This window comes from Porites lutea, chromosome 5, assembly GCF_958299795.1.
Source record: "Porites lutea chromosome 5, jaPorLute2.1, whole genome shotgun sequence".
In the NCBI taxonomy this organism is placed as follows: Eukaryota; Metazoa; Cnidaria; class Anthozoa; order Scleractinia; family Poritidae; genus Porites; species Porites lutea.
The window spans coordinates 31,536,581-31,553,804 of record NC_133205.1 but is presented as its reverse complement, the minus strand read 5'-3'; the positions used below and the strand labels follow the sequence as shown (position 1 = coordinate 31,553,804).

General features: G+C 38.2%; 2 protein-coding genes across 2 annotated transcripts in view; one reads left to right on the top strand and one right to left on the bottom strand.

Annotated features, from left to right (window-relative positions):
- Positions 1 to 17,224, top strand: part of LOC140938858 (uncharacterized) — a 142,444-nt gene that overhangs the window by 81,808 nt on the left and 43,412 nt on the right. The window lies entirely within an intron of this gene.
- LOC140936671 (folylpolyglutamate synthase, mitochondrial-like) overlaps positions 1 to 17,224 on the bottom strand; it is a 47,530-nt gene that overhangs the window by 12,924 nt on the left and 17,382 nt on the right. The window contains exons 5-10 of the mRNA XM_073386161.1: positions 14,678 to 14,731; positions 13,407 to 13,471; positions 8,781 to 8,898; positions 3,393 to 3,470; positions 2,323 to 2,384; positions 1,801 to 1,903 (exon numbers count right to left, since the gene is read on the bottom strand). Of these exons, the coding sequence (XP_073242262.1) occupies positions 1,801 to 1,903; positions 2,323 to 2,384; positions 3,393 to 3,470; positions 8,781 to 8,898; positions 13,407 to 13,471; positions 14,678 to 14,731 (480 nt within the window). The remainder of the gene's footprint in view (positions 1 to 1,800; positions 1,904 to 2,322; positions 2,385 to 3,392; positions 3,471 to 8,780; positions 8,899 to 13,406; positions 13,472 to 14,677; positions 14,732 to 17,224) is intronic.

The following is a 17,224-nucleotide window of genomic DNA, read 5'->3' as shown; positions in this document are numbered from 1 at the left end:
CCCTAGCTCTTATTGCCCTCTGTATTGCTAGTTTAGGAGATAAGTGTATGTGTTAATGTCAAATTTGATTTCAGGTTAAATTTTTTTAACCTTGGTTGATTCTCAATTTCCTTTGTCTCCTATCCTTAAATTATTCATGAATTAGGGCAGGAAACAATTAAAACGAAATTGAGAATCAACCTACAATCGGCGACAAAATTGTTGAGACATCGTACTTAAATAGGGTGACTTCGGAGAACAAAAGAATCCGTACCCCTCCCCTGTCCCCTCCATTCAAAGTTGGGGTGTTTGTTGTTTTCTATAGGTAGCTAGAACAAGGGCGCAACATTGCACGGAGGGGATGGGGGAGGAAAGCTATATTTCCTCCTTTTGAAGTTCATAACACATAAAAAAGCCCACTTTTGGGCTAAGTGTCTCAACTCATTTTGTCGCCGATTGTAGGTTTAAACAATTTAATCTTAAAAACATTTTGACCTGTAACATATAAAACAATAAATTCCAGCTTATAAATTTACTCTGACGAACATTATGATACACTGATGAGACTAGAATAACTTCTTAAGCCCACTTCAGCACTCGACTTTCAGAAAAAATTCTTGGAGTCAGGCCCCCAAGTTTTCATTTTTGGTCACCGGAACAAGTATTCTAGTCGCCAAAAATTATATTTAAGAATTAATGGAATACAATAAACATTTGTTTTGCATCCCATGTATTTAAATATAATTTTTGGCGACTAGAATACTTACTTTTACTTAGCCTTAACAGAAAAAGAATGCTTTAGACTTCCTTTTGAACTTTCTTTTGAACAGTTTTCGCTTGATGCTCGATTACCAGCCGGTGTTCGGGAAAATGAGCCCGCACTTAAATGTAAATCTCCTCAAACAGGTATTCAAGCTTAAGGTTCAGGAAATGGAATACACATTTAGATAAACAAACTTTAGTAATCACAAAAAAATTAATTGGGTATTAAAGAACATAATCTGCAAACATTTGTTTTGCATTCCAAGTATTTACATGTTCAGAAATGATCTATTTCGTTGCCTAGCACATGATCGCAAGTCTCCAGAAAGAGGAAATGTCACAAATGTTTTAGGGCAAAGAAGATGATTTCGCGAGAAGTCTGTTCGACAAACACCATGACTTCAATGGTACTTCATTAGAAGTCAATATAATACGGCAGAACTTTCATTTGGGTCGTCACGCTTGACAGAAATAATTTGCACAAAGTTGTTTACAAGAAGCTCGAGAAATAAGCGCTGTTCGTTCTCGATTAGTTTAAATCTTTATCAGACTAATCTGCTATCGATTCCACAGTTGAGATACATTTCGACAACAAGGAATTGTTTTTAATCGATGCGCTAAAAGTCAGTCCCGGAGAAACACGGGACGACCTATCTTGGGGGCCAGGTTGGCGACCAGGAGTGAAAATTTGGTTGCCACTCATCATCATCATCATCAATCTTTATTTATACACGAAATCGTATCATTTTACATGGTCTTCCTAGGAATCGTGTTTAAAACTAGACTAAACACTGAGTAAAAGCTGGTCGCATTCGCGACCCCACAGGTCGCAACGTCAAGCCCTGCACTTCACTTGTAAGTCGATTTTACATGGGACGATTCGCAACGACAATTTTAGCGCAACACAACGTTGCAACATTGTCTTGAATGGTTACAACCTGACCTGTAACATATGCATCACTAGCATGGGATCAACGTGTACACATCACATTGCTACTAAGTGTGGGTTAGCACTTTCTTTTTTAAACGTTGTAAAGGCCATTTATTTTGTATAAATACCTTGAATATTCCAGCCTTGTGCCCGGCAATAGTTTCCAATGTTCCACCTAGCCTTTTGACGTGGTCCATCCCTAGTGACGTTACTCCACAAGCCACAGGCTTCCTGTGGGAAAGCATATTGGCACAAGGCAGTTAAGGCACAAGATGGTTCATGGAGCTAGGATGCTGGTAGGAAAGTTTACTTGTTTATTATAAGGAAGACAACAGAAATAGCTTTTAAAGTTATGTTTTCAAGGGATTCAGAATGTAAAATGCTTTACGTATACAGTGAAACATGGATATAACAAACTCCAAATTATATAACCTTGACATAGGAATACCAGTCACACTTTACCTTACCTCTTTTAAGAATCACATTGCACAATTCCCTTGGCACATTATGTTTCTAACTGGTTATATATTAATCACATTATAATGCAATGACTGTAACGTGTTTGAGGTCAGGGTTTCTTAACCCTGTTGGATATCATGAGAGGCAGACTGGAGGGTGTTAAATTACTACTATTTATTTATAGCATTTACCGAATAATATTTGTAGAGTCATTAGTACCTCCAACCCCAACCTCTACAATGGCAACATCAACCTTTTAAGCAAAGAGAACAATATTAACGGTGTAACTTTTATATGCTAAGCTGTTAAATCATACCATATAACTGACTGAACTCCTTGCGAGAAAAAACAATAGCAGGGACCTTATTAGTCTCAAGACCAACCAACATCAAATTTCTCCTAAAAATATAATAATATAATAATGAGGCAGCATGGCTGAGTGGTCAGCGCGCCACACTTGCAATATGAAGGTCCCAGGTTAGAGTCCCACTGCAACCACTTGCTGGATTGGTTCTCAGTTGTCCTGAGTTGAAATCCTCGGCCACACTTGTAAACAGCCAAATGGTTGCCTCCTGCCAGTTTTGGTTTTTAATCCTGTTATGTTGTATTTAAATTATTATTTTTTCTAATCATTTAAGTGGAGTGCCTTTAAACTAACTAGATAAGCTAAATGCACTTTCCACTATAAACAAGCTTTTAATTAATTATTAAACCTTTTTTAATGAAAAAAGGTTAGGGGAATGAATAAAAATTAATGACCATCAAAAGGAAACGCTTTGATCTTTTATTACATTCTCTTAATTAATTCTTTAAGGAAATGTATGAAGATCAGTCAGGAGAATTAGTATGCATATAATAGGGCTTCCTTTAAAGAGTTAAATAAAAATACTCACCAATGAAAGTTAATTAAAATTAATGTTAACATTCAAATATTAAAATTAAACCATTATATAATGTAAGCAAATTAGTTCTAGCAAATAATAATAATTCCATCAATTACCCTCGGCAGAATTTATAGCAGTAATGCTAGTGGGGTGAGCAAATGCCTGAAACAAACAATCTAAATCAAACTTAACAGGGTTAACGATCCTAACTGGCCGGGGCAAACCAAGTTTAGACGAGGACTTAAATTCGGGACTACTAAGAAGAAATCTTAGGCTGGGTGTCAGGGCAGGACTAGAATTCTGGGCTCCAAATTGCAAATCCAGCACTTTGTACTCTAACACTCAGCCAGACTGACTATATCAAACAGCGTGCTTACCATCTCTTGGAGGAAGACATGAAAGGACACCAGTGTCAAGAATCTAAAGTATACTGGCAAGGTGGTGTTCCCTTGATCCTACAAGATGATGAGTATAAATTAAAATTACCTGATAAGTTAACAGTTCCAGTATCATGTTATCTCTATGTTGAGCTCAGACATAAAAACTATGCTGCTCTGTGACTCATAGGGTTTATTTTGGCATATCAAAAAATTTATTCATGAACGGCTGTGTCTTTTGTCCACAGGAGTTTGCCTACAAATGATAAGAGAAGCAAGCTAGAAGGTTTCTTAAATCATAGGACAACCTTGATTAATTGTAGAACAATCTTCCCCCACTTACTCTGCATTCCATTGCATTTTAACATAAAAAAAGGCCAGAATAATAATAATAATTTCATTACCCTTCAAAGAAGCTTATTACCTGCAGATTGCAGATTACAATATGGTATTTTGGAAATTCAGGCTATTGCATGTGCAGTTTGTGCAACGAACAAACAGCAGTTTCGGCGGAGCTCTGGCGCGCAAAGCGCGCCAGCGGAACTATGGGTAATAAAATTTGGTAAACCATTCATCCGAGAAAATTTGGTTATGACGTAGCGTACGCCCGTACACTCTTTGCGGGGGAGGGAAGGGAATCAGGTGTCAGCCCGTCCAGAGGGGGGAGTATGTTATAAATCGCGGGATGCATTTGTGCAACCCACCTGTTTCTTGGCGGGAAATCGCGCAAGAAATGACGTGGCTGTTGTCGCGTTCAAACACATGTTTACTTCAACGGAACTACTTTATTGCATAAGGATTTTGTGTCCGGAGAGCTCAGTTTCTAGTAAACTGTTTCGAAGAAATTGTTATGGCAACAAACAATAGCAGATTGGATTTAAACTATTTGCTTGTAAGTGAAAAGCAACGGGAAAGAAGAAGAGAAAGGTATAGAGTAAGAAATAACAGGCGCGCTAGCGATGAAATACAGCAGCTATCAACATTCTTTTGTTATTCTTGGCTGGCTTGTTTACTGGGTTGTGGTTGAGAAATGCGCCGCACGACAAAAAGAAATCGGGAATCATCGTTTTCAAAAATAAGTTACTCTTAGTAAGCTTACTTCGCCTTGCTGGACCATGCGAAAAATCTTACGCGATTCTGGCCTTATATACTTGATGGGTTTCCGTGCTGCATCTCGACCGGTAAGCTTGAGTATTTTTATTGCATTTCATGTGTTTTCTTTTTTCATGTTTATGCCGTCATTTTACGCACATTTGTTAGGTTTGAATCAATTTATCTGACCTAGGAAAGAACTTAAAAAGTCTTTAGACATTTTCTGAACGCGACTAGAAGAAAAAGTTCTGAAAAATAGTTTAGTTATCCTATTATTTGTAAAAAGAAAACTTTGAGCGATATTCTTGGCTGGAGTTCATCTTGCAAAATAGCAAACAAGGCGAAGGCGGCTTAAAACTTAAGGCTTAATTTAAATCTATTCGTGACTCAGCTTTACTCTCAAAACACGTCTTCGGGAATAAAAATTGTTGACCTTTAAATGTTTCTTCCTATTATATTTCTTGTCTTGATTGTTTGTCAAGATCTCGTTCTTTTTTTTTATTTTTTATTTTTTATTATTATTATTTCCACAACAAGTATTGACATACATTGTAGCAGTACATATAGTAAAATAAAATCACAAAAAGTCATACAAGATATTTGATTTCAAGTCAAGGGATTCTACATTTTACAAAGCAATTGAAAAACGTGGACATGTTTCGAGTATGCAACTAATTTGTATGACTAAACAAAACAAAAAAACAAATATTGTCACAAAAACAGAAAGGTACGAGACTAAAATAAACAAATCAATCAATCAAGCAAGCAAAAAGTATATACATATAGTAAAATAAAATCACACAAAAGGTCATACAACATATTTGGTTCAAGTTAAGGGATTCCACGTTTTACGCTTCTTATATATTGTTAATGCAACAGATTTTTTGAGAGGTTATTTTTAAAGCGAGATCATTTCCGTAAAAAGACGTTTGAGTCGTTATTGTGGAATGCAATATGCTTTTCAATTTCTATCGAGTTCATAAGTACCTGTATATACACCTGCAGCTTAGGAAGCTTGTTCCCAAGTCTGCAGGTGTATATGTAATGTCTAGCTATAAGGAGTAGGTGATGAAAGAGAAGGTCTTTTACGTCGTCAATGAGACCGAAACAGAGAGACAAGGAGGGAGAGACGTTTTCTAAATCTTTGAAATTTTGAGACATCCACTCGAACATGCTCTTCCAGAAGTTCTGAGTGTATTTGCAAGTCCAGAATAGATGAACGAGGGTTTCTTTCTGTTCCTCGCAAAAGGAGCAGGAATCTGTTTGTTTGATACCTATTTTGTACAGGAAGTCATTTGTGGCTATTTTTCTGTGAAGGAATTTAAATTGGAACGCTCTAAGCTTTGACTCTCTTGTACACGGAGATTATAGGCAGTACGTATTTTCCCAGTTTACTATTATACTAAGATTACAATGTATGTCTCTCTCTTCCAACCACTTTCCCTGACTCCTTGATAGTATAGAAGCTTTTTCGTTTATTAGACATTCATAAATTTTCTTGGAAACTTTAGTGTGAGACAGAAGGGTATCAACTGGATCCTTTGGAGTCGAGTCATGATAGGCTGTAGAGTGTACTTTCTTGTAATGTGCTACAGCAGATATCACTTTGTGATATTCAAGATAATTGGTTTTGATGCTATATTTATCTATGAAGGCGTTATAGCTTAGAAAATTCTGGTCGTTATCTAACACATCTCTAATCTCCTTTATCCCCGCGCTCAACCATGATCTGTAGAAGAATGGGCGATTGTCAATTCTAATGTGAGAGTTGTACCATATATATGTGGAGGCAAAATCGAGGTTAACGTCTTTGTAATTAAATTTTGTCCAGTACTGTATGATTTCTTTTAAGAAAGGGTCCTTGAGGTTGAGCAGTGCAGAATCTTGCTGTTTCAAATTGCTTCGGAACAATAGTTTTCCTCCGTACTTCCCTAAGTAGTAGTGGTGGTTTCCACTTCCCTTTATTTTCTTCATTTAGATACCCTTGGATCCATTTCATTTTCAAGGATTCATTAAATTATCTAACATCTTAAGTCCTCCTTTCGCGTAATTATTTATCATTGTCGTCCTTTTGATTTTATCGCCCTTACCGTCCCAAAGGAAATCGTACAATATAGAGTTGATTGTCTTAAGTATGTCAGGAGGTGTTGGAAGAGATGACAATATGTAGACGATTTGTGATACGGCTAGAGTTTTTATGATTGTAATTTTACCCAAGAGGGTCAGTCTTCTAGCCGACCAATTATCTAAGATACTCCTTATTTTCTCAATTTTCTCAATAAACTTAGAATTAAGAGACCTATCTTCCAAAGTCGAAAACCATACTCCCAAGGCGAAGACCTTCTCGTTTGCCCAAGTTAGTTTGCCCAAGATCTCGTTCTTACATGATCGCTTTGCCAGTTGTTATTTTCAGTCGTCCGTGAACGCGTTGGTCACGCTCTACGTCCAATGTTTATGCTCTGATTGGTCAAAATGTGACAGGTGAGTTCATGTGGAAAATTTATGCAGCATCTTGAAACTTGTTTACTGTGACAGCTGAAGCTGACAGAGTTTTGTGTCAACTTATCATGTCTTTAACTGCCTTTTTCTACTGGATGTACGAAATGAAATTCAGCTACTATCAAGAGTCTTCTGTTATTCATGGCTAGTTTGTCTATTGGGGTTTTGGTTGAGAAATACGTCGCCTGTCAAAGTCGGAAATCCGATTTCGGATGGCATCGATTCGTTTTCGTTTTTCACCTTGCTTGATTGAAAAGTCTGAAGCGATGTAGCTTCCAGGAGCTGCCTGAGTAATTATTGTATTTGTGTTTGTTTTTTTCATATATCTAATTTCATGAAGCCGAGCGCAGTTTATGAGGCTATAGTTTATGCATGTTTTAATTAAGATTTGAGATATCTGACCTATAGTATGAGGTTTGATTTAAGCTTGCAGAACTTTAAAAAGTCTTTAGTTGATATTTTCTCACCGCAAATAGAAAGAAAAAAACATTGCGTTTTTATTTTGGCTGTAGAAAGAAAGCTTTGAAAAATTTTCTCGCCTCGAGTTCATCTTTGAAAACAGCAAACACCGGGAAGCCGGCTTTAAAACATAAACTTAGGCTTTAAGCATAAAGACTCAGGATTCTTAGAGACACTTTAATACTTAATTGTCTTCGTGAATGAAAATTGTTGTCTCTGTAAATGTTTCACCGAATTATATTTCTTTTATTGATTGTTAGTAGTCTCTCTTGCAATTTGCCGTTAATGTTTTCAGTTGCAGGAGTACTCAAAACGTCGCGCGTATTAAACGCTTGTTAAGTTTACACATCGTTATAAAACCATTAAATAAAAAAAACCACAATAAATTCTTTATTACGTTGAAATGTAACTCTATTAATGTTCATTCAAACACTCCACAGCTTGCAACTGGCTGGCCGTTATATAGGTGATTTTGGAAATTTTTTTAGCGGTTTCGCTAAAAGCCCACGCGTGCTTCGATCGTCCTGAATATTAAATGAGTGTAATTTATATTTCAAAACTGTGAAATACTGCATTCTGTCTGAGGTCTGTATGATAAAAACAGCACCTCATAGTACTGTTTCACCTCAGACTGTCAGATGTGATGTATAAAAAGTATAAAAGGTTGGTTTACACACCCCCAGATTTGTTAGCAAGATTTTGTAAAGCAAACTTGTCAAACGGAAAAAATTCCGCCAGATTTGCCTTCCAAGTATTTGTTTTCCAGGCCTAATGTACTGTGATCAAGAGCCATTATGGACGTTAAATGTGATCGAAGATGATTGCTATTTTTTGGGTGTACATATAAAGGCCTTCAACTCGATGTAAGGTTTGGTGCACTCTTGGACTGTTAGCAAATTATTTTTCTCTCAAATCACTCAGCCTTAATCCCTCAAAACAAAAGTCACATGAATGTGCTCTAAAGTGAACTGATTTGTGGAATACAAGTTTATTGTTTGATTGAAATTACAAATTTATTAATGGGAGCTTCGCTTTTAGCGCTGCCTAAATCTATATATTACAAACATTGTGGTATATTTTTCACATTGACCTATGTTTTGATTAAGCTGTCAACAAGCAATCATGTGTACAGAACAGTATATGCAATTATCAAGAAATGATATGAACCAAAAACAAAGGATTCCCTGCTGTATATTAAGTGTATAGTGCACTTTCCAAAAGTAAATTTCATAGAAGTGCACAAGATAGGACCCCTCCAATAATAAATGACAGGATAAATGTGTGACCGTGGGCTTGTATGATTATGTGGAAGGCGGATTAGACCTCTTGGCCACTTACATCAACATTATTATGAAGATTATCCCAGCAGTCAAAAAAGTATTGTGCAAACTTGTCTTTGGTAAGTGGTTTACCATTTATTCTGATCCTCTCTCTGACTTCCATCAAATGTGGTGAGCTACAACACACAGAGACAAGAAACAAAAACAGTACATGGTCAGTGCCTCTTAGGGCAGGCTCACTATGAAGGAGTAGGACATTACAGTGATAGACTTGTCTGTTATAAGTTAAGCCACACACCTTGGGCTGGGGGTTCTTTTGAGAAGGGATGTGCTGCTGGGACCCCAGAATCCTCAGCTTATACCACACCTGGTTCAGCTGAATTTTGCTATCCTATCCAGGGCTCGACGTTGCGACCTGTACATGTGGGGCGGCCAATGCGACCAACTTTTACTCAGTGGTGACCAAATTTTTACGCCTGGTTGCCAATCTGGCCCCCAGGATAGGTGACTTTCTTCTTTGGGAAAACGTACACTAATGAAAATCCATTATTCTTCACAAAACTAACGGATAGCTAACGGTTTTTCTAACACTCTAACATTTTTCCCAAATGCTCTAACGGTTTGTACAAACCGTCTAACGATTTGTCTAAACGCTTTAACGACTTTTACTTGAAAGAGGACTGTTAAAATCACTAGTGATGAAATCGACGGAAGTCTTATTGACTCTTGGGCAAATCGATCACAATTCTCAACAGGTCGTCCTGTGTTTCTCCGGGAATGACTTTTAGCTCATCGATTAAAAACAATTCCTTTATGTCGAACATGTATCTCAATTTATTGTGGACTCGATAACAGATTAATCTGATAAAAATTTAAGCTAATTGAGAACGAACAGCACTTATTTCTCGAGCTTCTTGTAAACAACTTTGCGCGAATTTCTGTTGAGCATGAAAACCCAAACAAAAGCTGTGCCGTATTTTATTGACTTCTAATGAAGTACCGTTCAAGTCGTGCTATTTGTTGAACAGACTTATCGTGAAATCAACTTCTTTGCCATAAAACATTAGTGACGTTTCATCCTCCTGGAGACTTGCAACGAAGTAGGGCCCATATCAAACGTCATGCTACTGCCGTGCCAAACTAAATTGATCGAATTAAATTCGACTTTAGCAAGGCAGTAGCACGACGTTTGAAACCAAGTGGTGCTATGGTTTGAAACCAAGTGGTGCTACTGCTGCGTAGCACGGCAAGCTTTGCCGTGCTATATACACGGCAGTAGCTCGACCTCGTTTCAAACATTGCGCTACTGCCATGCCAAACTCAATTCATAAATAATAATAATAATAATAATAATAATAATAATAATAATATTTGTTTATTTCCACCATTCGCAGATTTCTCTGAATTACAGGTATGGTCAGGCAAAGCACTTACAAACATACAATTATACATATAAATATATAAATATAAAAACATAAATATAATAAAGTAGTAGTAAAGTAGTAATATGGTAGAAATCGCATACACATTATTACACACAATCAATATACGGCGAATATTTAACTGACACGAATTCTGAGAACCGGTCAGTTCGGCCGGGTAACACATGGCATGATGGTCCTGACCTCAGTGAATACGAGGTTTGCGACGAGATGACCCTGCTGGATATTAGGCGGTAAAGCGGGCTAGCGTACATAGTTTCCGTCACAAATTTCTTGCACGCCAGGTGGCGTCTGGCCTCTTGAGACAGAAGCCCGGCATTAGAATACAATAGAATAAATTTAAAAGTTTGCTAAACCGTTTCTTTATTTTTGTCTTTTGTTTTCGGCAACAGCCGTTCTATTACACTGAATTAAACTACAGTCGAGCCAGCTTAGCACAGCAGTAGGATGACCTTTGAAACAGGCCTAGATCTAGCCTGAAATTCATCCAATTGCTTCGAGTCGTTTTCTTCTCTCAACTGAGGGAGTAATAACGACTCGAAGTAATCGGATGAAATTCAGGCTAGCCTAGATCAAGTTTCACTGATGTTCATTGCTCAACATGCAAATACATGGGATGCAAAACAAATGTTTGCAGATTATGTTCTTTAATAACCCAAATAAGTTTTTTGTGATAATTCCTGTAAAGTTTGTTTATCAATGATGTAATTTTCCTCGAATGGAGGCCCTTGACTTTCATGTAATTATGCACGACATGCAGGCACTGATTAAAAAGGAAATATCCCCAAGTAGGATAAGAAAATATTATAGCGGGAAATCCTATTTTGTGGTGTTTTTAGGCGTTACGTTTCTCAGAATATTGTCTTCTACGGTTAAATAGATTCACTTTGTTTTATGTATTTAATTGATAGATTTTCGCACTTTTTAAGATGTGCACTTTATAAATACTTGATATATCAGGTATTCACTGTCACGTAATTTTTATGTGCGTACGTGCGTAAAATTGGCGTTCGCAAATAAAATAGCAACAAATGTATGAAAGGTCGCACGCACAATTATGTAAGCGTAAAAGTAGAAACTCGCTCAACTTGACATTTAATCTTAACACTTTATATCTTACCTCTATTCTATTTACGTGATTAAAATTTATTTGTGATAACGTGCAGAGCCAAAAACGTGTCAGCGGAAATCCACCCTAACGTTACGTATGTGTCACCGATGTGTTTATATGGGTAGCTTTGAACATGACTATCCGCGCACTCTACTTGCAGCACTTCATGTCCATAGAATAGAAATCCCATATCGAGCTTTTCAGGAATGGGTTGGTCCAAGAATTCTATTGCTTGAAAGTGTTGATTATTTTGGAACAACTGATCACTTCAGTGGTCGAAAAAAAAAAGAATAATCTTAATGAGCAAAACTTCAAGGTTTACTGGAAAATCAGGATCGAGGATCGAGGAATCAGGAATCGAGGATCAGTTAAAAAAGAACTTGAAAATAAAATAAAAAAATAAATCGTGGATCAGTGGTGATGTGGGCCGCAGACTGTAGATAAATTTCACAGAACATAACCCCATTCACTGTACTGAACACTAAATTCAAGTAAACTAATCCGGGTCTGTCTGAGTCAGTGATTATTTTGACGAGAAAGTGAAATTTTCCTGGAAAATGAAACGCTTTATCCCAGTGATACTGTAATAAAAGAAAAAACTTTAACAGTTTTTAATTTTTAATTGTACATTTGCTTTCAGTACTCCTCATTTTTCTCGTAATTGTTGTATGCACGACCCACCAGCAATGTTGATCTTTTTATCGTGCTAAACGGAAATAAATTCTTATCTATCTATCTATCTAAAATGCATGCTGTGTACAACTCTTAACATTGTACTCTAAGACTGTACAGAGATATTAAAAGTAGATACTAAGCAGCTATGGAAAATGTAATTACTTTCACGCAATATTGATATCTTCTAAAACGGACAACAAATTCAGCAGGAATACGCGCGAACTGAATTAACTGTGTTGTATAAGGTTCTGTTAAACTTACACATTTTTCCTGAGCTGAACATATACTGTACCGAGCCCTATCTTGGTCCGTTATAAAAATCATCGTTCAATTTTTTGAGTGTAAAATCCCCGAAAGAGTACTCCTCAATGGGCATTACCATTTATCAAGGTAAAGCCCGAGGTAAAGCCCCTCAATGGAGCAATATCAATATGTAGAAGGTTTTCAAAGGTTTCACATTGGTTTGAGGCTAAGATGTGCGGCCTGTCTCTCTTTGCAATTTTTACTTTTTGAGTATTTACATTATGACATATAGCAATCGTTTTGTATTCCAAACGAAAAAGTAGTATAACAGCACCGGCGCCTTTGACAACGAAACTCATCTCCAAGTAAGCGAGACTCAACGCTACTAAGAGCGTTCTTGTTCTTAAATATAATTTTTGGTTCGACTAGTATACTTGTTCTGGCGACCAAAAATGAAAACTTGGGGGCCAGCTGGCCTCAAGATTTTTTTCTGAAAGTCAAACACTGCAATACCAGACTAACTTCCAAAATCCCATACGTATCCTAAAGTCACTATCTTTCAAAACTATTGAGGTTGATGCTTTCATTGTTATTAAACTGGGTTGTGCGTAAATTTGCTAATTTGCTGAGTGGCAATTCTCGGTTTCCCTAGTCTAGACTAAACTCTTCAACCACCTCACCAATTTCCCGGAAAATGGAAACATGATAGAACATGCATATGTATGCTAGTCTAGACTAAGACTCACTGATTTCTATATCCTATCCTATCCTATCCCATACTAACTACTTGAAAACCACACCCTTCACAGCAGCACATACCTCTATATCCCATATTTGGCAGTACTAACCCCTGCCCCCCCCCCCCCCCCCCCCGCCTACCCGGCCCCACATAATCAGAAAACAACCTGTTTGAACAAAAGTCAACCAGTGGGAAAAGGAAGACAAAAAGCAAAACTGTAAGTCTTCTGTCATTATGGCCTGATATCCACATTCAACCAACTATCCAACTATTTTCATTAAGAATTATTACTTAAGAGAATTTGATAAGAGATAATTGAAGCATTTTCCCTCTGGAGATCATTTAATCAATTTTCATAATCTTTCACCTTGATTGTCTAATGAAATTGTTTGGAGAGAATTTGTGTTGGACACTTAACGACTTACAGTTAAGGTGAAATGCATTTGTACACCAAAACATTTTATAGCAACTTACCTGTAAAATCCAGTCTTGAAGCCTTTATGACGGAGTATGCTCTCACAAAATGCAGAAGTTGAGCCCTGCAAAACGAGAGCAAAAAAACTAACGTCTTTGGCCTTTTCAGTTAGAGACCAGTTAGAATAAAGAAAAAAGTTTTTAATTTAACAACAGGGAAATCTCCAGGGAATAGTGACAAAAACAGTAACGAAGTTAAGGGAGCCCTAATTATTCACAGGAGACAAAGAAAATACTGGTTTAACACGAGAGCAGATTTTTTTTGCTTTGAGGGAACCTGATTGCTCTATATGAGAAAACAGGCAAGTACACCCACAAAATATGTTTAATACACATGAAAAAATGTAAAAAGTAAAGGGAAAAAGTTGGAAAAGTAAGAAAATTCTGCATAATTCTACATTCATGATTTTTTTCTTGTTTTACATATTACCTGTGTGCACTTACTTGCTTATCCTTCCCTTTAACCCATTCGCCCCTGAACCCCCCGTAACCGCCCGCGCGGATCCAGGTCCTTTCTACCCATTGTGACGTGATCAGTTTTAACGAACAAGGACAACTTTCTTCACTAACTTGTGCAGAGTGAAGAGATCTTTCAAACCATACCAGAATGAGCACAATTCAGTCAAGGGCACCGGAGAAACAAGCAAAAACCACGTGACATTGACCTGAAAATCTCCATGAAAATCTTGTTCCATTACCCACCTACCTTTCCTTTCGCCTAATCCTAAGATCCTAAAAGCTTTCCTAAAAACTCTTCCCACCAAAATCAAGCCTACTAAATGCCCAGCAAGAGAAAAAAAAATGAGGCAAGAAAAGCAAAAAAAGAAGGGAGGAGAGAAAGCGAAAAGTAAAAGTCAAGACTGCTGTGTCACTTTTAAACCCAAAAACTGTCGAAATTTTGCTTTCTGCGCATGCCCGAACTTCGCAAGCTGATATTTTGCATCTGGATCAGAAGGCCGCGAAGTGTTCGACCTGTAAAACAGTTTGTGGTAAGTTTTAGCTCTTTATAGCACGACAGTGACCAGAAAACCACTCGACTAGCTTCAAAACGCGTTTTTCGGCAAAATCTCCAGGAGCGAATGGGTTAAAGGTAGTGAAAGCCATTTTAACTCGACATATCCACCAGGACAAGAGCAAAGCCCTTGTCTGTCAGAATAGTGGGTGTGTTATTAAGTTTTCACTGTATTCTTACGCTAAATATTGTTTATTCTGAGATAGGTTCTATATGTCTTCTAAAATGCATGAATAGCTGCAATTAAAAAAGTAAATACCTTTCCCTTTGTACCACTAATGTGGATGATGGAAAGTCTGTCCAGATCTTCCATCTATAAAACAAAATAGTGGTTTTAAAATTAGTCAGTCTATTCATCATTCAATTAGCCTGTCCTTCCATCAATTAATCCAACAAGTACACAAAAGAGACAGCTAAAAGAGACTTAAAATGTGTAATGCTTTATTTGGAGAGTCCTAGCCTTTTTTCAGATTTTTGTGTATGATATACACAGATCACCCGAACTAGAAATATAGGCATTAGCACTCTTGTGCAAAATTCAAACTTTATTAACAATATTATTATTTGCCTTTGATAAGGGTAACATTGCTGAATTATCAGACTAAAGCTATGTTGATGCTATACTGGTTGGATAGCTTTTCAGACCAACACGAAAACCTATCTGGTATAGTATGAACATCTATCTTTAGATCGCGACAGCGCAGCTTTGCCCTGTTACAGAAATCATACCGAAATCACCACTGTTATGTAGGAACAGAAGTCATAACTAGTATGGCTATATGGTATAGAGTGAACATAGCCAAAATCAAGGAAATTATTCAGCGACACGCAGACTTGTTTCCAGTTGTCGCTTTAAATTCTCTCCATGCAACTCGAGAGAAGCGACGGCTGGAAATACAACTGCAACACAGCTAGTTGGTTATAGCAACATATGATGCAATCCTACACCAACCAGAGTGCACAAATCTCTATAATCACCTGATTAATTATACTAAAGGTATTTATATGGGAAAAGTGATTGTTTCCGAAATGATTCAGTCAAATTGATCCTTTACCATACCTCCACAACATACAGTACATACTGGGCATTTGACACTGTTTCTTTCCTCGCCTGAACCACTCATGACTTAGAGAGCAGAGGGGGTGGGTCATGAGTGACTTAGTGACGAGGGGGTGGTTGAAATTAAGGATGGGAAAGAAAATAAGTCAAATGCCTGGTGTATGTCTGTTGAGGGAATTTTGAAGATTCAATTTGACTGATACATTACAGCAACAATCCCTTATTTCCCACACAAATAATTACATTTCGAAAGAACAGTGCCAATGCTCATTTATATTTCAAGCTTTGGCTACCTGTGGTTTTACAGTAATCATTTGAGGATAATGACCGCCAAAATCATGCATACATTTTCCTGATTACCTGCATCAAACACTACTTAAGTCCCAATTTGGTGTATGAGGAATAGCATGATTTGAGGTTGCTCCATGCATGAGTAGTGCATGCAGTTTTACAAAGATCAGGATACAAAGTACAGTATTACCCAAAAAAAAGGTCAGTCCAAGCACGTTCAGTCATGTTGTATCACGCCTGAACCAAGAAATGTCATAAGTTTTGCGAACAAAAAAAAAACAAAAAAAAACTGAAATTTCTCAAAATCAACAGTCTTATATCCCTGACAGATCAGATTGGTGCAGCAATTAATAATTAATTATTAATTATCATTTTTATGTTGATCAGAAAGCCTGTATCAAAAGTCCCCTGCACGTGCGTCACACTCCTGAGGTGCTGTAACTTAGAAATCCAAGGACGAAATTATGAAACAACATGAGCATTAGGAAACCCGGAGCAAGGGGGCTCGGGGCTCGGGGCTGCAGAGCCCCAGGCCCCGCGGGCCCAAACCTGAGGCACCCACCCCCACGGCAGCCCCAAAGGTAGTAGAGATATCGCTATGCAGCCAGCTGTCTGCATATGTGGACGATGGAGCTAACTGGAGTGCGAATATAAATCTGGTAGGCATCACTAGACCACCGGCCTAGGGTCTTGATCAGATGATCCGGAACTCCCCGAGCAGCAGCTGTAGTTGCCGCCCCAATACGGAAGCTATGGCCTGAATAGGAGCCAGTATAGCCAGCTGAGTGCAAGATAGACTGAACTGTGGATGACAACTGTTGCCGAGTAAGAGGGCGACCGTCACTAAAAGTAAAGAGAGGACCCTCAGAAGAGCCACGCAGAGCCAAGAAGTTGCCCAGGGCATGGATGGGACACACCGGGCCCTCACCACGCCCCACATATATATATCACAGCCCATGCGAAACGGATCAGTCTTAGAGCACTTGATATGAACTTTAAAATAGGTAGGATTCACCAGGGAATCAGCTTGCAGGTCAGCAACAGTCATATGGATACTAGGATGAAATGCAGAATTCACCGTGAACTCCCCAGCTCGTAAGAAACCGAAGAAACCCAAACAGCATGCTGCCTACAGCATCACATGGTCTCTCCTGGAGAAGTCCAGACAATGTTGAATCGCCCGCAGATGATCCAGGGTGATAGGCAGGTGCCGGGGTGATACTGGACCTTGAACCCGCTTAATTCCCCTGAGCAAACGCTGCAAGCGAAGGCAGTTGACGAAAGGGTCCGACAAGCCATGGTCAATGTGAAGGGAACGTACTGCTGACAGGTATACTTTTGAAGAAGCGTGGGTCAAGTTGTCGGCCAAGAGTGAAGCAAAGTGCATGAGAGTCTCCTCATCGGCAGGAGGGAAGGAGCCATCGCTGTTAAGGCGACCATCCCGGCGGCAAAAGT